The following is a 23,457-nucleotide window of genomic DNA, read 5'->3' as shown; positions in this document are numbered from 1 at the left end:
AGCAGTGATAGGAAAAGGCAAAATGGTTACAAACTAAAAGATGGGAGATTTAGGTTGGATATAAGGAAACAGGTTTTTTATGATAAGGCACAGGTTGCTCAGAGAGGTAATGGATGCCCAGCCCACGGAGGTATTCAAGGTCAGGTTGGATAGGATTCTGAGCACCTGATGTAGCTGTAGGTGTCCCTGTTCGCTGCAGAGGAGTTGGACCAAATGGCCTTTCAGGGTCCCTTCCAACTCAAATGATTCTATGAAGTGCTATGAAAACACATACTGCACCAACCCTGTCAGGGGGAACAAGGAAGGAAAAATCAGTTTGCAGATGCATCAAAGACTAAAATGCAAATGGAAACCATGCTGCCCAACATCCTGACTTGGTTCCAAGGAAGATTCACCTTAAAAGTTAACATCATCTGTAGATACTTATGCTTAAAGTGTCTCTAGAAAAAGAGAATTCCATAGCTATGGGACATGGAAAGAAAACAAACCACGGGAACCATTTTAACAGCTGAATTGCTTTCATATTTTAAGAATAAACCTTTTTAATAATACAAGCCTCAGATTTTACCCGGTTACATTAATTGTCGTGATTTATACAGTTGTTGTGCAAGACCTGTGGCCATTTACATCTTTCAGTACAACTGTCATTAGATACCACAACTTTATATTAACTTCTAATTAAACTTCCCATCCATTACACAACTGTGAAACATGAACAAGACTAAGACTACTCCCTTCAGAGAGCCTTCTTCACCCTTGTGCAGATGTGAAGACCACATTGCAGAGGCATTGGTGATGATAATTCCACACTACTTCACGTTGCTTTGGTCGATTGTGTGGAATATAATGGACAAAGAAATATCTTAAAAACAAACAAAACAAAACAGAGAATTGAAGCTTGCAGGCTGATACGAAATGGCCACCAACTTTCTGGCCAGGCAAAGTGGCTTCTCCATGTATCCAGAACAGTCCAGAATGAAAATGTAAAGAGGTCAATAGAGTATAACTCCATTAACAGTGCCAATAAATCGGTGTTTGTGCTCAAAAAAGCAGAAATCATCCTGACAAAACCAAAATCAAATATAGAAGTGTGCTGGTGTCTTTTATCTGCTCACTATAATTTGTGTTCCAAGTTCATGATAGAAAATAAGCATGGTAATGCTCCCAAAACCTGTGCAACCATGTTACTCATTGGATTGTTCAGAAACAGAGACAAAAGTGAATACAAGGCAACAGAATGGCTCAAAGCACAGAATTACAGAAGTAAAGAAAGACTGCTATGTGGCACAGAGCTCAGCCAAGATTTGTCATATACATGTGCAAACTACAAGACATACACTTTGTCTAAAGCACAAGGAAAATTAGTGACAAAGAAACAGACAAGAACCACCAAATAACTTTAAAACACTGCAATAATACAGAAATAGACTTCTGAGCTTGTTTCACCCTGGTCCCAGATTCTTTCCTGTATTAGGGAGAAGAAACTAGAAAGAAAACTGATGAGAAAACAGGAAGAGGAAGAAGTAAATAGGATTACTAACTTGGCACTTTCTATGATGTTTTGTTAACTAAAAAGTATCGGATAACTCCCAAGCTCATAGATGTTCTACAGCCATTTACCTTCCCAAGGCCTTTGCCAGTGCAGAGAATCACTGCCTATTTCAGTGACAAGTGACTCAACGAAAATTCAGTGCCTGAAATTATAGTTTCGTTTTCACATATAAAAATTTAAGTTGGGATCAAGTCTGTTCATGACAGTGATTTACTAGTCATGTGACAAAGAATCAAACATGAGCACCATTTATAGAGAATTACTAATGGGTAACAAAAAGCATGTAAACATCACTGACTGTTAATTCTCAGCTTTAGATACGTTGACCAAGGTATTTACACAGGAAGAATTACTCAGGTACACAGCGTGTGGCCACAAAGCCACAGCAACACTCAGAAGAAAATCTGAACTGCTATGTACTTTGATTGTCCCACTCAGCCTTTTTTCCCCCCTTTAAAAGAGAGATTTGCAGTGATCATGATGATACATCTAGCCAAAGTTCATTCCCCTCAGCCTTTTTAATGGATGTGACAGTGTAAAACAGGATTCAGAAGGTAAATTTAAAAGAAGAGTTCACTAAAAAGCAACATGAGAATATTTACCCTAAAGGAGAGCTCAGTCTTATCACACTGAAAATCATACATGTAATTTTTCCATTCAAACTTATTATTGCTCTCAAGGCAACTAGCATGGTGCAACCAGCACAAACCCTAGATCAAATGAAAGAGGGGTGAAGTAAGTGCTCCACCTGATTAAGTTCAACTACAGCTGAAATTAATTGTGTTCTAAAGTGATTAACTCCCATAAATTTAGTAAGACAGGCTGGTGTCATGTTTCAGTGAAAATAGTGTTTCAGACTCCCCACAGAAAGATGCAGGATTTTGTTCTGGCCCTGCCTAATCCATTTACCAATTGCAGGGCACAGCCCTCTCCACACTCCCCTACTAGGAAAGGCAGCTCCATTTTCTTGTGCTTTTCAGAGTAGCAGGCTTAGTGGTTACAAAGTCCATGTTTTAAAGTGCACCGTTCTTTTAACAGGCTTTCCCTTCTTAAAAAAAAAGAAAATAAAACTTTCCGAAACCAACAGCTTATAAAAATAATAGCTGCAATACTCCTCTAAAATTGCAACTTAAAAATCAAGTCAGAACAGCAAGGATTCGAATACGAACAATTAAAAACATTCTTTTGGCAGAGAAGTGCCAAGCAAAGCCTTACATATTGCCTTGCAAGTCCCAACTGCGCCCCACAGAAAATCCTTTCAATTTTCTTCCAGCTGACAACCTCAAAAAAACAGAGGTCTAAATAAGTCCATCCTTCCCACCAGTCACCTACACAAGTGCAGGTGTGGATGCTGCTGCAGCTTCTCCATCAGCTCTTCCTCTGTCGGTTCCTCCAAAACATCTCTACAAAGAGAAAGCATGAGTTGTTAGGGACAACAAAGGGAACTTCTCAGCAGTTGTTGCATCTCAATGTCAGCGCTGCAAGTTTCATTCTTGAAAAGAGGAATTAAAATTACAATAAGTTGATGCTCCCTAAAGATGCATCTACTTGCCAGTGATCCATCCTTTACAGATGTGTCACGGAAACCAGCAGCTGTTTTCCCATAAGGAGCAGGGAAACAATTTCCTGTGCATAGTACAATACAACTGAAGGTCAGTGAGTTTGTTTTCCTGAAAAAACTCCCAGATGAGAACATGTTCCCAATGCTACTATTGAATATCCAATGTGCACCAGAAGTTCTACGTGTTCGCGATCATCAAGTATCAACTCACCACCCACAATTTCACAATAAGCCAAGAATGTGCATCAGTTTCCTCGTCTTCCACTTTCTTCTCTCTCAGCACAGTTCCCCCTACTTCTAATACCTCATCTCCCATCACAATCTTGGCAGACAGCATATAAAGGTTAGGCTCACAAGTCATCTTAAAACAAGACCAACTAAAACACGTACTGAGATTCACCAAGGTAAAAGATGGCACGGTTTACTTCTGAGGAAGTAAATTAAGAGAAGTCACACAGCCTCTCACAACAAGCCCTAAGAGATAAACAGAATAATCTAAATCAATCACCAAGCCCAATTTAATTCACCTGAACATTAATTCAACTGTCCTCTGATATTCAATATCTGAGAGAGACTCCCGATGACAGCGACGGTCCCACTTGTGAATAAAGTTCTGGAAGACAAAAGCAATGAAAAATGAAATAAAACTGACATCATAACACATCTTTACAGTGAATAAGCTGTAATGGATAAACATTCACATCCAACAACATGCAATCAGACTTGTGACAAAGCTGCAAAATAAATAAATGCACAATTGTCTGGGGAAAAGAGAACGCCTGCTGAACATCTGGGGAAGAGGGATGGGGAAAAAGATCAAGTAGACACACAAAACCAAACTGCATTTCCCAGAAGGTTTTCTGGGCTCTTTTCATTTTCCACACAGATCATAACCTTTTATCAGGACTTAACATCAAATAATGCTACTTCTTACCTCTAGAAGTAAAGCTATGAAGAGATTAACCCATATGACAGAGGAGATCAACCACCAGGCTACAAAATAGATCTTGGCCCACCTGCAGATCAGATGAAAGGAAATAAATGAGTCCGTGGGTCTCTGATAAAGCAGGCAGCAAATAAACTCAGGCTGAAGGCAACCAAAGATAGACCTGAAATCATATTTTACCTTCAAAGATTATATTACTACTTTCCTAATGTAAAAGGAGATCTGGATCTAACAATAATAATCTTGACTTTTCATTCAGTTAGCCAAACAGATTTTCTTCCCCAGCTTGACATACCTAAGCAAACCATGAAAGGACAGAAACAAAACAGACGAGGAAAGGATGCTGTGGATCACAGAAAGATCTTTCCAGGATGGTATCCTTTGAGTGGCCAACAGTGGCAGCAAATGGAACAAGTACAAAAACACTGCAAAATACCTACAAAGCTACCCCTTAAGTGTTCTTAATCTCCAACCACTTCCACTATAGAAATGTATTGAGCTAGAGGTGGATTCTGCTCATTTCAGATCCAAATGGATTTCTTTCATGACTTCTCCAGTTATCACCAGACCACATTTAACAGTAAATACACATAACAGCTTGTAGAAAAACGGTCCACCTAACCACATGCTGGGTGAAAAACCGCTTCCTTCTGCTTGATTCAAACTGCAGTATTTGATATGTGGATGAAGCCATGACACAGAAATCAAACAGCAAAACTCCCAGGTTACTGCATTGAAATGTGACCAGCCAAGGATCACTGCAGCAGGCCAACTCAGAGGCTATCCTGCTAACTTAAAATTCCCATAAAGCAGAGCAATACAAATGAAAGACATGCCCAAGGTTCTAAGCCTACCAAAAGATACTTACATGCAGAATAAATACAAAAGCAAAATCAAATAAGTTACCATCATTCACTTACATCTCTTCTGCACGATTGACTCTACAGTGAGCCACATAGCAAATGTTCATTGCAAACCTGTTTACAATCCACTTAAGAAATTAACACTTTTTTGGAACAAAATAACTATCAAAACCAGCTTGAATATCTTCTAAACACAACCACAGCTTTTGCAACACCAAGCCAACCACTGAGTTACATAGTTAAAGACCACCCAAGCAACACTGAGCTTTTTCCTACAAACCTGGAATTACCCAAAAGAAAAGTAAGAAGCACCTCTCTTTATAAGGTTGTAGGAACTGTGCTACCTGTACAATTCTTGTTGGCTTACTTTACAAGCCAGATTTATACGGCCCTGTATCAGTATTATTACTGCTACTTACGGACTTGAGTATCTTGAAAATGCTTCCAAAAAGACTTGCCAGTTGTTCACTACCATCACATCCCATAGAGTCACTAATGCTGCCTGAAGAGAATGAGACAAAGAAGTTGAGCAAATGCATCACATACTTAAAAGCCTCATAAAATGAGGGACAGCATCGGGCAGAGAGGGAAGAAGAGCTAACACTGACTCACAGCAAAGTCATCAAAGTTGTTTGGCCAATACTCCAGTTGCTCATAGGTCCCACACTGCAAAGTGCCATTGTTATAAGTTGTATTAACAACACTGTAAGAAAATGATAGTATGATATGAGCACAGCTATCTACATACGATACCTTAAAAACGAGGTTCCTCTGAGTACCTTGTAAAAAATCAAGTACCTCATTTGGACAGAAAACAGAGGAAATCAAAGTATTAAAGCTACAGCAGGCTAAAATTTCAAGCTGCAGATGAGCTTTCTGGCAATTCCAATACAGCAAGAAAATACTGACAGAGTAACAGATGAAAAAAAAAAAATCTGTGTGATTAATGCAAAGGCAGCTTCAAACACTTGAAAAAATGAACAACTCAGAGGCACAGAGTTGCAGATGTATTTGAAAACTATTGAGTAATACTTCAAATAGTGATATTACCTGACATTTCCCATAGGAACCACAGCACCTTTAAACAGTATTATGCCAGTTATAGCAAACGCATAGAAAACCACCTGGAAGGAATACATACAGGCATTAGTTTTAGTCACATCTCTGTGTTTTGCTAGAAAACAAAGTGGAAAAGTCCACAAATAGAAGGAAGACTGCGTTGCTTTTCTTAGGCACTACTGAAATTGAAGCTGTCATTCCACAACCTACCAATAGATGGGGCATATGGCCTTGCAATAAAGTTGACTTTATTCCTTGATAAAGATATTTTATCTAAGCATGTATTTTGTCTGAGAAATTAGCTAATGAGCTATATTATTTTACCAGCACAAGCTCCAGGATAACATTTCTTAAGACTTATAGCATCAGTTGATAATGGAGTCAGGTGTCAATGTGACAGAAACTCAGTGGCAGCTCCTAGTTGCCTCAAGTAAAAGCAAGTTAAATTAATGGAAGTGGCAAATGCAATGGCAGAATTGCCTTCTGATTAGTGAAAAACTACAGTTCACTCTCCTGGCATGAAGGACATTTTGCAGTGGATAAGAACCATTTCATAAGCATTACATCTTATGTGCACAATTAGGGACAGCAGAATGAAACATTAAGGCATTGCTGCTAAAAAAGAACTTGAGCCTATAACCACAAGCTCCTTCAAATTGTTGATCTGTAACCATTATCTCAAATTCAAGTATCTTAACAAAATAACACTAAAACATTATAAAATCAGTTTTCCACAAACTCATTTGCTCTGCCAGGAAGACAATTGCGAATCCAGAAACTCAAGAGTTAGGAAATGCAGCCAGGAACATCACACGCTTTGACACATCATTTAATCACACATTACACACATCAAACACTCCTTGAGCATGACAGTACGGACTTTCAGAAATCCCCATGTCCAGACACACAATATCTCAAGATCTTCACAACTCAGAATGATATTAAAGTTGTTATGCTGCCTAATTTTAAGATGGGCAGGTCAAAGTAAGGAAAATCTGCTTGTAGAAAACAGGTGAGTTTTGCAAAACTGAAATATCCAACCTGAAACAAATACTTCAGGGAAGTCTTAAATAACCTTTTAAAAGCACTCCTAAGAGACACTGGTAACTGAAGTTGAGGTACACTTTGTGCAGGCCAGAACAAAACAGCAGCTCATCACAACTCTGAAGAACCACCTGATTTCAGAGAAATGTTACTGGGTCACAGAAACTGCCATCCAAAGACCCTGATTTACTTCCTCACTGCCTTTCTTACAGATGTCAGCCTTAGAAAGAGAATGTGCTTGACACTTTCACATCATGACTTACCACCAGGATTCCTGCAAAGGCTCTCAAGTTTTTTACCAGGTCCAACAACGTAGTAACAACCAAAGACATGAACTGAAACAAAGCAGAATTTTATACATATTACATTTGTCACGCTTCCAATCCTCAGAAAGTTATTTTTACTAGAAGGAAAACTGAGATATGTCTGAATGCAGACAGTCTTTCATGCAGTGATAATTGCATGATTTATGAACAGTTGTACTCCTTTCCATAAGCAGACATCAAGCTAAATTTTAGGTATGCTCAGACACGGTGACCTAAAGCACTAGGTCTAAGGCCAGAATATGGGGAAATAAAATTTAAAGTGTCCCACAGCTTCAGAGAGATTGATGTGGAAGCATTTCTAGTCTACAATACCCAGCCACGTCATGACCCCTGATCACATGAGGTGATATTTCTGCTTTATCAAACTAAAGTACAAGCCCCACACTCCCAATGGGAATTCAGGCATAGCGTTCAAGCAAATCTAAGTGTAGGATTATAATAGTCAAAGTGATTTCAGATAATTAATGCTCTGGTGTAACTACCCATAACTGGAAAGTGAAGAGAGTAACTCCTCCCAAATAAGCCTCTGCAGGATCAAAACGTCCAGCAGCATCTAATGAGAACCTTTCAGCTCCTGAGTACAAAGTTCCTCAAGGACTTCATGACAACTCACTAGCTGAGGCTGAAGTCTGACACAAGCTACACAAGAATTTCTGGGTGCATTTCTCTACCCATTTTATAACATCAGAATCTGCTATAGCAACATCAACAGGACTTCCCTAACACCTCAGTGGGGAAAAGCAGCTAAAGAGAGTTTGTGAGGTGCCATGCAATTGTCTGGATAGTTAGAGGGCAGACTGAGGAATTACACTCCCATTTAGATGAGACATAAGGGAAAGCTACTGCATGGTGCTGGGAGAGGCTTTCACAAAACCTGTAATCTGATCAACAAAGATATGACAAGTGTGGAGGAATAAGTCAACAACCTTCATATTAGGAATGATCCGCAGGAACCTGAACACAATTAACATGTTCGCCAGTCGCACCATATCCCACAGGGATAGCAGGCCCACAAACTCTGGTCTCCTAGGCAAGAAAGAACACATCAGAGAAACAGGCCACCACAGAAGGACACTAGTGAAGTTACTGAGCCCTGTCTGAAGTTAGCCTTCAAAGAAAGCATAAAGCTGACAGACTGCCCAATCAACATTCTTTCTTATGTATGTATTCCATAGGCAATATCCACACGCTTCAAATCTCAGCTTGAGTGTTGGCTAACTTTTACACAGGCGTGCTGGGTGCTCCTTGCTGCAAGTGTGGACAGGTGGTGGGAGAAGGAAAGTTAACACTGACAAAACTACTTGGTAACAGACGCTAGATCACAATGTGCATCACAAACATTCAAGTCTAGTCTTAAACAATTTTAAGGCAGAACCACATAGAAAGCATTCTAGAATAATAGTAAAAATCTCAGTCTAGTCTTTAAGACGTTACACCTACAGATCAAGCAACTTCAATTGTGATTAAAGGATGTATCACAGAACATGATGTTAGTGCCATCTGGACTCTTCTGGGCCATCATCTGTTTGCAGTGATGAACAAAATAAAAAGTTTAGTGACTACAATAGGGAGAAATTCTAGTAGGTTTTTTAAGTTACATGCTGGGCTGACAGCAAAACAACTCAAGTGTGCATGAATGCGCATGTATATTCCCCTGACCCAACCCAGATATCAAAGGCAGTGGTAACGGTTCAAGGAGATTACTTACCAACCAGGATGAGGAAATCCATATTCAGCAAAAGTTGCAATCTCCAAAACCTTCAGACAGAGAGAAAGGAAAAAGAGTAACAACTTTCTTAGACTTGGTGATTCTGAGGTTTAAATGTTACATACCTTTCTCAACAGAAAACATTTGCAACAGGTTTATGCCACTATTATGACTCCACTTATTACTCTGATATTGCTATATTTGACAGTTCATCTAAATTAGTCCTAAGGTGATGCAGAAAAAAATACTGAGAGAAATACATTGTGTAAGTTAGGTTTCAGGGTTTTACCAAACAGAATCAATATTCTGCCACTTTTTTATTCAATAAGTGATACCTAACTACAGTACAGACTCCTCATGGGCAGAACGCTTCCAAATAACATTAACAGGGCTGCGTATAAGTGAGCTCAACTTTTAAATTAATGTCAAAAAGCCTATCTCCAGGAAAGGGACATTCAAAGTATCATTCCAAAGCATTCATGTCACATAAAAATGTGACACTGGCCCAAGCTCTTCAACTCAGCACATCAGTGTTCAACTAGGAGTAATTCTACTGACATCCTGCTAGATCTTGCAGCTCAATATCATCCTAGACAACAAATCCAGGTATAGAGAAGCTGACAACAAAACAAAACAAACTTACCAGCAAAATTGTAGTTAGAAGTCCATCAAACCTGTTGCTTGGGTACGACAAGTATCTTTTCAAGCCCATTGCGAAGATTTTCAACAACATTTCCATCAGATAGTATATGATGAAGAAGCAGTTGATAGTCTTCAGCACCCACAAATGATAATAAAGATCAGAATTAAACACGTTAAAGCGACAGCAATAACCATAGAAATACTGTTGCATCTTACCCCTAAGAAGAAGTCATCTCTTTCAGAAGGCTGCTTATCTGCATCCAACACCAAGACCACCTTAAACAATAATAGATCTTCCGTGAATCCACTATTTTACTAATGAATTTTGCAACAAGAACTTTTTTCTTTGTTTCTTACTTACACAGATAGAAACAATGTTTGCAAGGGCAACAATATTTCCCAAGTAGCCAAAGTAGGGATGGCCAAAGGCAAACTGCATTTTCCGCATAAAATGGGATTGGTACTCTGGACTTGGAGGGTGCTGAAAAGAACACAGTTAAACTGAGAGGCAGCACAAGTATTTTAATAACAATGCATGGAAAAAAAGCCCAATTTCAGATTTAAGAAGCATACCTTTTCAGAGCAAAACTTTTCAAGCCACGTGCCCATTTTAACTACACTTCAATAGAAAAGTGCTTTCAAGCTCTAGCTATTATCAGCAAGAAATCGTCTCTGAATAGCAAAAATGTTGGTGATCACAGCACAGTACAAGATAATAAAGGGAAAAAATCCAATCTCCCCAGTGGCTCAAGCAGGTAAATTAACCACCAGGCTATTAATTGCATATATTCCTTCCACCTTTCCCAACATTCACTTCCCTCAAGGAGAGGGAAAGCTCTTAGTTCCACATAAATACAGATTTGTTCATAACTATGCTAAGTTATGGTGCCCTGTAAACAATGATGAGACACATACGTACTTGCTTAATGGCATCCTTGTCTAGCTCTTCAAAGAGCCTCTGGAACTGGGCAGCTGACAGGTGGTCACAGGAGCATATTTTTAGTGACTTCACATGAAAGAGAAAACCAGATCAACACCTGCATTAGGTGCACCTTTAAGAAGTACCACCACTCTCAGACTGAATCTGTGTACTTAGCTAACAGTGCAGCCTGACATAATCACAGAGCAGAGCGCTATTTTCAAGCAACTCTGTATACACAGCCTCTATCCCAGACGGCAACAGAAAGCAAGATGTGTACCTTCACACTGGAGCCAGCCAACTGCTGGCACACCATTACCATCAGCTCTATGTCACCCCCTTCTCTTGGCATTAGTTCATAACATCTATCTCCAAAACCTGCCCAATTTGGTTCTTAAAACGTAATAATATTTTTGGAACTGTTTTTCTGATACCATACCTGTAACTATTGCATCCTGAATCTCCTATTGAGGTAATTGCTCTATCTGAAAATTGTGGTGCAAATGGCAACATGAGGGCTTTAGATAAGCAAAACAACTCACCCTGTAGCCTAACACAAGTACCAGAACTTAGAGGAAGTATTACAGATACATACACCCTCCATTTTCAAATGGCAAAGATACATCAAGCTGTAGATAGCAGCTCCAGACCACAGTGACAGAGACTTCCTTTTCACAGATAAACTAAAGCACCAAAATTTTGGCTCTGGAAAACAAAGTCCTCACCTACAACACCTAGCAGTGAATGCCTTCCTCTTCAACTCAACTACAGCAGTGGCAGTCTTAAGTTGGAATCATTGGAACAAAAGTTGTCACTAAGCAAAGACCAACACATAAGCAGACACTGATCTGGGCTCAGCTCACACTCTTAAATAATGCAGGACACAAGCAGCTGAGCTGAAGACTGCAGCTCCTAAATCAGTGCTTTGATTAAAAAAAAACAGTTTCCACAGGGTTTAACAGCCTCCAAGGATTAAGAACACCCAGCTCTTACCGTCACAATTGCTTGTTTGCAGCGAGAATCCATTTCAACTTTCTGCAGCACTTGAAGCAAGGCTCCAGCACTGACATATGACCTATCCAAAAGAAGATGAGCTTAGAGGATGGGTCCTGAAAGAGACAGCTTGCCATCAAGTCAATAAATAGTTCTGGTTTTGTTTTCTTCTTTTAAAGCAAATAAAATCAAAAGCAGCAATGAAAAGGAAAGAACCTATGAAAGTCCCAGAGTACTATAAAAACCCACTTGAAGAATATAAATAATAAGTAAAACCATTGCTCTTCAAGGAAAGAAATTCAATTCATATAGTGCTCTGTTTCTGAAGGAGCAAACTTGCTTCTGACAGGCTCTTGGTGATACAACTTAAAGTATTCAAAGGTAGGCCAATAATCTCATCTGACTGGTAAAGGCTCTGGCTACACAGCACCCCCTCAGAGAGAGCAGTCAATGCCCAAGAGATGCTCTCCCTTCAGCAGCTGGCCTCTACATGAGCCCAGAGCAGTTCCACCCTGGGCCCTTCCCTTCAGGTTACACAGGGAGCACAAGTACCAACAATTTGCCTGTGCCCCCTGGGCCAGCCACACCTCTTCTGCAGCTCAAGCTGTGACCCTATCAGTTCCCTGCACACGCCAAAAAGAGGACTGAAGTTTTGGTCTTTTCTGCTGGGTGCACTACTGCCTCAATATCCACCACTCACTGTTCTGCATTAGCAGGAGCCTCTTTTAGGGAAGAAAGCACTTCAAACGCAGCCCGGATTCCCAGCCTTCTTCTGAAGAGGGAGGACTGAACTGATTTCTGCACAAGAAAGACATCACACGTTAGGAAAATAATAGGAGGCAGTATGCTTAACATTGGTCTAAGGGAAATTCAACCAGATCATAGAATCATTTGAGTTGGAAGGGATCTCCAAAGATCTCCCATGTGATGAACAAGGATAAACACTATGATAAATGAAACAGATGACACAAATGAGATCTATAGACAATTCACCCAGTCCTTAGGCAAAGCCAACTGCAAGTTTCAGAGAAGGCCATGCCTATTTAACTAAATTTGTTTCCAAGAAGTCTAAATACTGTTTTCTTTCCCTTCATGCCAAAGTCCTCATCATCAGCCACTAGATGTGACTGCTAAGATACCAGACAGGCACTCCCACAGTTTAAGGGGAATTGTTAAAGGATCAAAGGCTGAAATCAGCAAAGTCCATTCCTACCAGAAGGACTTACAGACCAACAGGAAAACCCAGCTCAGATAACACACTGATCTTCTGGCACTCTCCAAGTCTCACAATTGGAGAAGAGACTTCCTAGCTCTCACTCCTTAAAAGAGCTTTGTGCAAGGGAAGGAAGGAACCAAGCAGGCAAGGCTCTAGACTCCAAGTAAACATGGTTTACTTATACAATAGGAAAATGCTGTTCATCCTAAGCTAGAGAAGCCATCACCATGCTGATACACAAAACAAAAACACTCACCAAAACACAGCCTTAACCTACAGCCCAGCAGTTCAGCTGTCAGACACTACTGCATTTGTGCAGCACAGCCCCTACCTTATCCAGTCAATTACTCAAAGTAGCAAAGATGAACTTTCATCTTACTCGTGCTGTCTCTTCTTTTGAAATACTCTTGCCTCAGCTCACCACATTCCTTCCATATTGCTAAATTACTCTTATTCAGAAACCAAAAGAACTCACAACCTCCTCCTACTAAGGAAATCCAGATAGCACTCCCATCTAAAGACTAAACAACTGGTGTCCCTAATGCAATAGAACACACTACACACAGCTTGTTAAGGAAGGAGAAAGAACTCTCAGCACCCAGTTTAATCACCATCACAGACTTCAAATTCCTTCCATAACTTGTCAGCTACACTTATTTAGTCAGCTTTTACTTCTCTTATAGACACCAGGTCAGCAAGTCATTTTTAGTGAAGGCTTCTCATACCCTGCTACTCTGAGAAATTAAATGCTGGGATTTGCAACAATAGCTATTAAAAAAGGACAGCAGTCCTTGTTCCCAGTTTCATTGGTGTTCACACTTTTGCTTTTCCTCATATGCTAGTCAGAGTTGCATATCTAAAGCATACATAAACATGGAATTTTCTTACCTGAAAGGCATCAAGCTACAACAGCACACATGGGTAAAAATACATACCTCAGTTTTATGAATCTTTCTCATCTTAAAGCTGTATTTACAATCTGGATTGGCATACTTCCATACACAGTTAAATCCATAAACACTCAGGATTTCTTGGCTGTAAAGTTATGGTAGAACACAGATGCTAACAAAGGTTTACTCACCAGAAGGTACCCACGAAACTGGTTGTAGATTATTGCTGTGAGTAGGTTCATCAGAAATAAGTTGCCTTTTGAAGAAAAAAAGTGACCAGAATTATTGGGATAGATGCTTGTTTCTCAAAGTTGCATGGCATTTCTCTGATTCTAAGCCAATGACTACCTAAACGTTTTACATTGTACAGCATACAAAGCAATACTTGAACTTCACTTTCATTTGAAAATGACAGTTAATGAAGACAAGTGGTGACTTACCTAATACAGTGAAGAGTATGAAGAAGATGGAGTATGCTCGGTTCTTCGAATAAGCAGGAATCATTACTGCAACAAATTCAACCCAAAAGTTACATTAATTTCATACATACAAGGGGAAAAACAAAAAAATAAAGGAGACCTCTTTCAATTTTGCTCCACTTCAGAGCTGCATATATAAATTACAGCAAGGAAATACAGAAGTCCTAAGTAATTTCATGAACAAATAATCATCACAGAACCCTCCTAAGAGCTTTCAGCTGCAAGAACAGTTACAGCAGTCAGAGGACATTTCACTGTTCATTGATTAATAGAGACTAGAGTTATTTCTGAAGCAGACTGCTTACCATCAGGGTTATTTGCTGTAGTCAGCAGGACCAGCAGTGATGTCAGGGAATCTGGCAAATTCCGAAAGTAACCCACCCATTCCTTATCCTGTTGACCATCCTAGTGAAAAATGCTCATTGTTATCAGAGAAGCACTTAGAATCACTAAGACTGCCTTACCAAGGAAATGATACATAGACAGAGAGCTTTAGTCAATAATCCATTCCATATGCACACAATTAGGTCTGCCACGTGGAAGAAAACACAAGACAAGCATAAAAACTAGGACAACATAGTGGTCCTACAGGAATGCAGTGCAACCACTTACTAACAGTCAATAAGAAAAACAAGGGAAAACAGCAAGCTGAGAAAGACAGAAGGCTCTAAATAAAAGTTCCATCCGTCACCTCAAACCCTGGAGGGACCATAAAGACATAAGCAGACAGCACGGGGATCTAAAGCTGCCCTTGATTGATAAAAAAAAAAAAAAAAGCCAAACGAGAGACATCCAAGGTACCAGAGCTAGAACTCCAAATGTAACCTAAATACAACACATCACAGATCATCCCCATATTCAATCCAAATTCACATAAAAATTAAACAGAAAATTGGAGCTGCTTACTTTCTATTCTATTCTAGCTACACAATGCTGTACCCACTTCTTTTTTTCCCCAAGTTCAAGTAGAGACGGCTACAAAAGATGCAGAGTGCAAACAATACCAACATGAATCACATAATACAGAATAAAAAGCCATTAAATTTGCTGAGAAGAATGAAAAATTGCACCTCCAGGGCATATATGCAAGGCAGTATGCAAATCTAGAGGCAAGCATTTTATTACTAACATGTCCTTTGAGCACATTGCCTGGTTAGCTACTATTAGTTTGTATGAGTATCAGGTCAGAGCATCTAAAAAGGAAAAAAAAAAATAGCTCTCTGTAATTTGCTATTATTTTTACTTAAGTATATTTTGAAGTGCCTGCTGCAGGGATATAAAAATGCATTTCCATCTGCTGGGAAAGATCACAACCGAAATTATATGTGGCATGCACATATGATACAGAGACACTGGATTTGACTAAGAAAATGGGAAAATAGATCTCCTAATTCCAGAAATTTTGTAACAGGAATTCAAGGAATTTGCTGATCCTAAGAAAGACCAGAAGCTCAAACACAAATTGCAGGAGGGATGAAGGCTCAGTAAAGATTAAGGAAAGAACTAAGATTACTGCAAGAAGTACACAACAAGTCTTAGTGAGCATATAAACAAGGCTGCGGAAGGCCTTAAAAAGGGAAAGGAGTGCATTACAAAAAAGGGTACATAAAGATACAGGAAGCTTAGGAGAAAGGACACCCCAAAAGCACTTGAACACAAAAGTGACATTAATCACATTTCAAATCAGCTTTTGGGAAGTGAGAAACAAAACAAAAACAAAAGAGAAGCCACAAAAATCAGAAGCCAAAACATCAGAGAAATGCAGGCAAAAACCTACCAAGGCAAGGCCAGGGATACCAGTACTGCAGATAGCTTAACACTGCAGTAAACTTAATAAAAAGCTAGATAAGGAAAGGAGAAAAGAAAAAGAAGTGTGAGATAATAGAAACAAAAAGCATCAGGATTAAGAGCAATGGACACAGAACAGCATAGGTGGATTCAACAAAAGCAGAAAAAGTAATGCAAAGGATCAACTGGAGAACTGCAAGAAGTTGCTGTATTTAGCTGACTTTAAACTTCTCACTTGTGAGAAAAGCATCAGCACCAAGGTGTGGGGCCATAAAAACATCATGCGCAACTTACAACTCTCTAAATAGACTTTAAACTCATCCCAGTGGGTCTCTCCCAGGGAAACAAGTTTCACCAGTTTGATTAGAAAACCAGACATGCAGCTACACGAGTAGAAAAGCAGTGAGATCCACACACCAATACAGCTGGTTACCTTTGTTCGAGCAAACAGCAGCATGGCAAACATGGTAAAGAGAGACAGATGAACAGCGAGTAGTAGAACAACACTATTGGAAAGAACACATCATGTGCATTAATAACAATGTCATCCTTAATGTCCTTTGCTAAACAGACAAAAATAGCCAAGGGTATTTTTAAATAAACTACATGGAGTTAATAGATGACCATCCAAGCTTTGATTCATAAGAAACTCCTTAGGATAAGCACACATTCTCCTTAGAATGAACTTAGGCAATTCTAAAATCAAGGAGATTCTAGCATCTGTTTTCCTAAAACCATTTGGAAACAAAAAGCCTGAAGTAAAGCATCCTAAAAAGGACACGAAGCACTTTGCTGTGCAGCACTGATGAGAGGGGGGCACCTTTGCACCCTACCCACAGCGCCCTGAGAGGCAACGTTACAGTAACACGGCACAGCCCTTTGCCCAGCTGATGACTCAGTTCTTCCCTTACAAAGAAGCAATACTCAGAATACAAATACAACAGAATTAAGAAAGAAAACCACTTGACCAGCATAAAAAAAAAAAATCTTCCTTGTCACATCACACACATTCTTGGGAAATTTTACAGGATACAGGATTTACAGCATACGGGAGCCACAGAGTTACTACAGCTTCCCATCCATCACTACTTGATCTCAGCAACCACTTCTAGAAAGCTACTGAGGCATCACACTCCAGGATGCTAAGGGTAACTAACAGACTTGCTATGAAGGGAAGTATTCTGCGCTGTTACCTACCTTGCCATTTCAGGCAATGTGCTGTTGATGCTTTTTAATGTTTTCTTCATCATCGAAGAATTCTGAAGGAGGAAGAAAGGACGAAGAATTCTCCTTATTCTTACAGCCTGCAAAACAAAACAGTGGATCAGATGCTGAGTTCCCGTGAAGTATTTGTGGTCCTAGTCTTAACCATGTGCTTGTCAGAACAGATCTAAATATATATACGGGCTTGAACCAAAAAAAAGATAATCAGTGCAGCATAAAAGGCTGTTCTCAGAAGCTAAATCTGTCCCACCAAAGTCAAAAAAGGCCTAAAGGAAATTTTACAGACCTCCTTCTAAAAGAAAAACTGTTTATAATTAATGGCCTGGTGAGGCTATTGACATTTTAACTTGTATTTTTAAAGAAATCTAACTTTACTGCTGGGTAAACAGGACCAGCAGGCTAAGCGATAACACTTCTGCATTTTTTGCCGAGATCCATTTCAAGAAGCGAATCAATAACAAGCCACTTTCATTAAAAATAGACACACTTGAAATTAGGGTTTGGTTTCAGTTTTCAGCTTTTTTTAACATATTACAGTCTGCTTATAACACAGCAATTTCTGCCTCCGACAAGGCTCAGATGCCTTAACATACCCTTAAACAATCAAGCTGTTCACATCTCATTAATTTTACCGTATTAGTATTTTCTTAATGCTGACTGCAAACAAGCAACAACAAATTTGATCAATCGAGGCCCATCTCAGCCCTCCCCTTGGTTCTCCAAGGCATCAAACAGGCCCCACCGTGCATCCCTCTGTGGCTTCTCCCCCTTGCCTCGCTGCCCAGACACATGGCACAGTTTCTGCCTAAAGCAGCGAGCACTTCTTACCTCTGAGCAGAGAAAGCTCAGCGACACAACCCAATCCGTAAGGGAAATAATTAACGTCACAATATAAGCCATCAGCCATTTATTCTTCCAAAATTCTTCCCATCCAATTAAGTAACTCTAGGGGAGGAAAAGAAAAGAAGCACCACAGAACAGCTCTGATTATTACGAAGCCCAACTTCTACAACCTCAAACAAGCAGCTACGCCAAAGCCATCCATTCAGAGCCAGGTGGAAGCACTGCTCACCTTCACAGACACATCGATCATGAAGACCAGGAAGCACAGCAGCTCAATGCTTTCAGTCAGGCCGCACGGAGGATCCCATGCAGGAAGGCGGTATCTCACGTCTGATGTGACAGTAAGCGAAGACGGTGTTTCAATGAAAGCCAAAGCCAGGATTATGGTAATGGTCAAGCTCAAAATCCTGCTCGGGTAGAAATGGAAGTGTTTGTAACACAGCACTTGAATAGCATGCTCTACATGAACTGCAGTAATGTTGCAGTAACAATAATGTATTACAATAGCAACTGCTGACATTCATATAGCCATAGGTGAGATGGCTTTGAAAACTGCAACAACAAACAATCCTGCTAGTATTTAATACAGTTAAAAACTGATATTTGGAAAACTAACATACCCTGCTGGGCATCACAGCAATAATCTACTGTGCAGTAGTCCTATGGCTGTTCCAAAGAACCATCTACTTCTTAGAATGATCTGAGTTGGAAGGGACCCTTAGAGGTCATCTGGTCCAACTCCCCTGCACTGAACAGGGACACCTACACTAGATCAGGTGCTCAGAGCCCCATCCTGCCCAACTCTGAGCATCTCCAGGGACAGTGCATCAATCACCTCCACCTGCATGCCAGTGCTGCACCACCCAGACTGTAAATAAACTACTTCCTTACATTCAGTCTAAATCTCCCCCCTTGTAGATCATAACCATTTCCCCTTGTTCTATCACAACAGACCCCGAGCTCATCCCCTTCTTCACCCACATGTACACGCTGCTTGCTTCCTACAGCGTGTTCTGAAGAATGAAAGGACAATTATCTAAGTATTTAAAAAGAAAAAGAAAGTAGGAAAGAAAAAAAAAGAATTTTTACGACTTGCTCCTGACCCACGAAGCAAAAAGAAAAACAAGTTCTCACCACTGGCAAATTCTTGAATAATACCAGCGATACAGCCCCAGGGATTTAGAGTCCACACGGTGATTTATAGACCGATACTGTAAGGAGAAAGCAAAGCAAAACAAAACAAAGGATGGTCAAACCATTGCACATGGTCTGCATCACAGGCAAAAAATAAGGTTACAAAAATAAACCATGCCCTCGTCAACAAGGCCTAAGCCTTGAGACAAACCCAGTTGCACAATAAGATAAAGAAATTACTGCATGACTTATTACTAAACTAGCACTCACCAATGACTATACCTTGACTACCGCCAGTGTGGGAGCAATGGGAAAGATCCTACTGAGGTCTTGTCAACCTAAAGATCACTTTGTTACTGCCCTCGTTACATGTAACAGCAGCTGTAGTAACACAATTTATGTATCCATCTGCTTGCCAAAGAGGCCCAAGCACTTGGTTCACCTCTCCAGCACTCCTTCCATCCATGCACCTTTTGCCTTGTCTCTATAAGAACTGTATGATGCACACAGCTATGAAAATAAGAAGCTTCAACCTACACCTCTATACAAAGTGAACGGAGGCTTCCATGCATCGTTAGTTCTGCTCAAACAAAGAGTTCCAGCTTCACCATTGAAACCAGCCTCAAAGTTTGCCAGCTCGGAAGCTCTGCAACCACGTCTTGAGGCAAATCACAGGGCTTGCCCAAAAAGAAAAGGACACATCCACCCACAGAGCAGCACAGTCAGCGCCTGCTGGGCAAACGGGAAGAGAAGGCACTATTTCAACACAGTTTCATTGGGGAAAAAAAATAAACCACGTTACTTCTGGGCAGAAGAGCACTGGAACTGATGTACTGTGCAGGGATATGGGATTTTGAGTTGGCTTTGTAGAGCACGGCAGCGCCGGGTGACAGCACGCGTGTCACACACCCAGCAAGGGGCGCAAAGCGGCTCCCAGCCGGGTTGGACTTACTTGTATCGCGTCTTCGATAAAAACCACGGCCTGGTTGATGTGCAGGTCCTCGGCAGCTCCGGCGGCTGCGAAGTTAGAAAGAAAGAATGACTCACTGCACGCTGCGGGGCTAAGAGCCACCAGCAGCAACACCACCACGCTTCTCCCCATAGAGGGACGCAGAGGTCGAGCCGAGCCGGACGCGTGATACCGGCACTCTAGGAAGCCCCCGGGACGGCGGAAGCAATGCGCTCTGAGCCGGGGCAGCACGGGGCAGCACGGGGCAGCACGGGGCAGCACACCGCCCTCCGCCACGCACTCACCGCCCCCCGCCGCCCTCCAGCTCCTCGGGGGCAGCAGCGGCTCCGTCTCGGCGCCATCCCCCGCCTCCATCAGCTCGGTTCGATGCGGACCGGACCGGCCGGGGGCAGCCGCCCTGCCAACACGTGACCGGTACTGCGCCGGGGGAGGCGGAGCACGAGTATGGGTCGGTACCGCCCCGCAGCAGCCAGGGGGAGGGGTGAGTGGGGCTGCGGGCGGCCCTATTGCGAGTGACCTATTCCGACCTATTTAAAGGTCACCTACTCCAATTCCCCTGCAGTGACAGGGGTCTGGTTGGATCGTTTCTGATAACGAACATTGAAAGTGAAACAAAGGGCTGAATCGCATCGGCTTTATTGAAACGCGAATAATTGAAAGGATCTGCGAAGCATCCTATGAGATCGGTCCGTTCTTTATAGTAATTAGTGACTGCAGGATGAGGGAGAAGGAAGTGTTCAGTGTGTAGTTGTTGGGGACAGGCAGCTATCAGCGGATCTTGCCACCCTGCCCATGGCAGGGGGTTGAAACTAGATGATCTTGGAGGTCCTTTTCAGCCCAGGCCATTCTACGATTCTATCATTCATTCTATGATCTTTGGTTTCTCATTGGCTCCTCAACCAGAGCAGATGCCCGCATTCACGTGGTCTTTAGCACTTGCCGAGTATCTGAGTCTAGAATGAAAACAAACAGCGTTTAGGAAGGGATCGGTGATACAAAGTGTCCATTGAAGCAAGCTGAATGGGGCTGAACTTTTCCTGCAGTGAGCATTCAGGTTTCCTAGGAAAACACAGCAAATCGCCACTAGCCAAAGAAAGAGCAACACAGGGGATCTGTGTGCTCACACTTGCTTTTGGAAAGACCCAAAGCTTTGGAGCCAGAACTAGTTCCTCAAAGTCAGGTCCTGCTTGGCACCTCAGGTATCTGAATAGCTCTGAATTTGCACTAGAGATTTTCCTTTGCCTTTGCTGGACTTATTTCCTCTGAAACAGCTCGAAACAGAGGATCTGTTGAGACCTCAGCTTTGCAGTCTCAGATTTGGCCAAGATAGTCGAGGTGTTCAAAGTACTTGTTCATTATGCAGCCCATACAACTCTTCCTCTGGAGTACCATGACACCATCATTTCCCTTTCAAACCAAGTTTAAAGGGGTCTTTGGGAGTAGCACAAACTTCCTTCACTTAACATTCTTGCATTTTGAATCTCCTGTAGTGTTTTGCAAGTAGGGAGGGAGAACTCACCAGCAGCAGTGCAAGAGCCTGTTTGTCTGTGACAGAAGCCTGCACACACCTCTTCAAGCTGATTTCCATTGCATTCATAGCGGGTGTTGTGATGAATGGAGATACTGCATCCATAAACTCATCAACAGAGTCGAAAATAAAACTTTCCATTATTTTCTGGAGGAGTTTACAAGGTGAAGCTGTAGCTGGAATAAAAGTATAAAAGAACCAAGCTGGAGAGCATGAAAATTAACCAAACCCATTGAGACAAGCTATTCTTGAACACAAAAATAAAACATACACATGTATATGTTTATATGGTGTATTTTGCTGCTGAACTGCTTACAGCCTCTGAACTCTTTGCCATGCAGGCAGTGCAATGGGGATGACTGGACATGGTGTGTCATAGTGCTGTGTATTCTGTGAGAACCCCAGGCATCCCTGACCCCCTGGCATTGCCCACCCTGCCTTGCTCACTCAGAAGCCCTCAGAACCTCCACAAGAGAAAATTTTGCAGTTCTGATGGAAAAACAGAGGTGCACGATAAGAACAGTTGAAGAGCAAATAAGAAACAATTAGGAGCACGTCTATTGACTGTAAATTATGTTTTCCCACTGTGAAAAGCTCTGCAGGTTGTTTAGAGGTTGATTAAAGCCAGTCATACTTACCAGGATGGCAGAACACTGCCAGCATGGCCAGCCCTAGCAGCAATGACAGTTTCATTCTGGAGATGTTCTCCTGCTGTATACTGACAATCAATCTGAAAGACAACCAGACTCACTTTAGAGCCATGCAGACAGAGCGCTGCTATATATCAGACATTTGGGTCTGATCCACCCAAAGGATGACGTGAGCAGTCACGTCACTTTGTTGGCCTTGTATCCTGCTGGACTGGACAACAAGTGCCAATGAAGTCCTCTCTGGAAGCTCTGTGTGTCTGCCCTTCCTGCTTGGAAAAGCCTCAGGGTGAGGTCCCTGGACCCTTCCCAGGAGCAGCAGACACAAACATCATGCTTCCTCACCCCAAGGCAGGAGCAAGGCCTGTAGCCTTCTGACCAGCATCCTCCCCTTCCTTCCTGCCCACCACTCACTCGAGGACTGGGGTACTTTGGAGATGAAAGGGAGATGAAGAAATGCCTTGCAGCTGTGTGTGAGCACTGAACTGCTTGAGGAATAGCTGAGCAAGTAGGATGAGCTGCAAGAAATGTTGAAAAGAGTAATGCTCCCACAGATCGTTGGCTTTGCCGCATCTCCTCACTTTTTGTTTGCCCTTTTGTGTCATTCTGCACTGCCAACAGCTTCAATATTATGTTTCTAAAAAACAAAGATTGTACAATATTGAAATCCTCCCAGAGGGTCCTTGTGTGGATCAAACCCACAATGCAAACATTTCCTTGGCAAGCAACAGAAATCCAGTTTTGGTTTATACACATTTGAGATTGCAAGGTGTGTTATTCTTTTCACGCAGTGATCCAAATGGCAATGATAGCTGTTTCAAGATTGGTTTTGAGTGACAGGAGATCATTAGCAAGTGCTTTCAAACCCAATTTCCAAGCACTGTGAGTGCTACTGTAAATAGTTGCCTTGGATTAAATTTCCTACTCATTTTTCTCTCACTAAATGAAATAAATGCCTGATAAAGGGTGAGAGCATCTTGAAGCCTCCGCTGAGGAGTGCAAATCTTTGTACTCGTCATTCATATTCACAAAGAGGCAACCTTTCCCAAGGATGGTCACACTTACTTTTGGGAGAATGGAAGTTGGCAGACCCAAAAATTAAGCTAAGATACCCTGAGATGTATA

At 41.4% G+C, this 23,457-nt stretch overlaps 1 protein-coding gene and 1 long non-coding RNA gene across 4 annotated transcripts; both read right to left on the bottom strand.

Annotated features, from left to right (window-relative positions):
* Positions 1 to 499: 499 nt before the first annotated feature.
* TPCN2 (two pore segment channel 2) lies at positions 500 to 20,597 on the bottom strand. Of its 2 annotated transcripts, XM_015863648.3 has the most exons (25): positions 20,442 to 20,597; positions 20,140 to 20,204; positions 19,188 to 19,264; positions 18,283 to 18,460; positions 18,039 to 18,155; positions 17,184 to 17,290; positions 16,420 to 16,492; positions 14,504 to 14,603; positions 14,160 to 14,225; positions 13,911 to 13,975; positions 12,314 to 12,411; positions 11,614 to 11,695; positions 10,621 to 10,707; positions 10,063 to 10,182; positions 9,918 to 9,977; positions 9,703 to 9,831; positions 9,060 to 9,109; positions 8,278 to 8,377; positions 7,289 to 7,360; positions 5,973 to 6,046; positions 5,535 to 5,625; positions 5,342 to 5,424; positions 4,048 to 4,129; positions 3,641 to 3,726; positions 500 to 2,955 (listed from the first exon to the last, which is right to left on the bottom strand). In XM_015863648.3, exons 1-25 carry the CDS (start codon positions 20,509 to 20,511, stop codon positions 2,877 to 2,879), a joined length of 2,211 nt encoding a protein of 736 aa, XP_015719134.2. In that variant the 5' UTR covers positions 20,512 to 20,597; the 3' UTR covers positions 500 to 2,876. The 2 variants fall into 2 exon arrangements, with proteins under 2 accessions (XP_015719134.2, XP_085404437.1); XM_085548311.1 differs by lacking the exon at positions 10,063 to 10,182.
* A 180-nt stretch (positions 20,598 to 20,777) lies between these two features.
* LOC146760654 (uncharacterized) lies at positions 20,778 to 23,412 on the bottom strand. Of its 2 annotated transcripts, XR_014946344.1 has the most exons (4): positions 23,398 to 23,412; positions 22,324 to 22,969; positions 21,677 to 21,861; positions 20,778 to 21,110 (listed from the first exon to the last, which is right to left on the bottom strand). It is a non-coding gene; the product is annotated as an uncharacterized LOC146760654 (long non-coding RNA). The 2 variants fall into 2 exon arrangements; XR_014946343.1 differs by lacking the exon at positions 23,398 to 23,412 and having other exon boundaries at positions 22,324 to 22,481.
* Between the last annotated feature and the right edge of the window lie 45 nt (positions 23,413 to 23,457).

The sequence above is a fragment of the Coturnix japonica genome, chromosome 5 (genome assembly GCF_054131305.1).
Source record: "Coturnix japonica strain WE chromosome 5, WE-NBRP24, whole genome shotgun sequence".
NCBI classification, from domain to species: domain Eukaryota; kingdom Metazoa; phylum Chordata; class Aves; order Galliformes; family Phasianidae; genus Coturnix; species Coturnix japonica.
This window is presented reverse-complemented; position numbering and strand designations above follow the sequence as displayed.

Coding starts and splice junctions, on each gene's coding strand:
- TPCN2 (XM_015863648.3), bottom strand. CDS start 20,511: ATGGAGGCGGGGGATGGCGCCGAGACGGAGCCGCTGCTGCCCCCGAGG. Junction 18,156..18,282: donor TGATCGATGTGTCTGTGAAG/GTGAGCAGTGCT, acceptor TTCCTCCCCTAG/AGTTACTTAATTGGATGGGA. Junction 4,130..5,341: donor TTTTCAAGATACTCAAGTCC/GTAAGTAGCAGT, acceptor TCTGATCTGCAG/GTGGGCCAAGATCTATTTTG.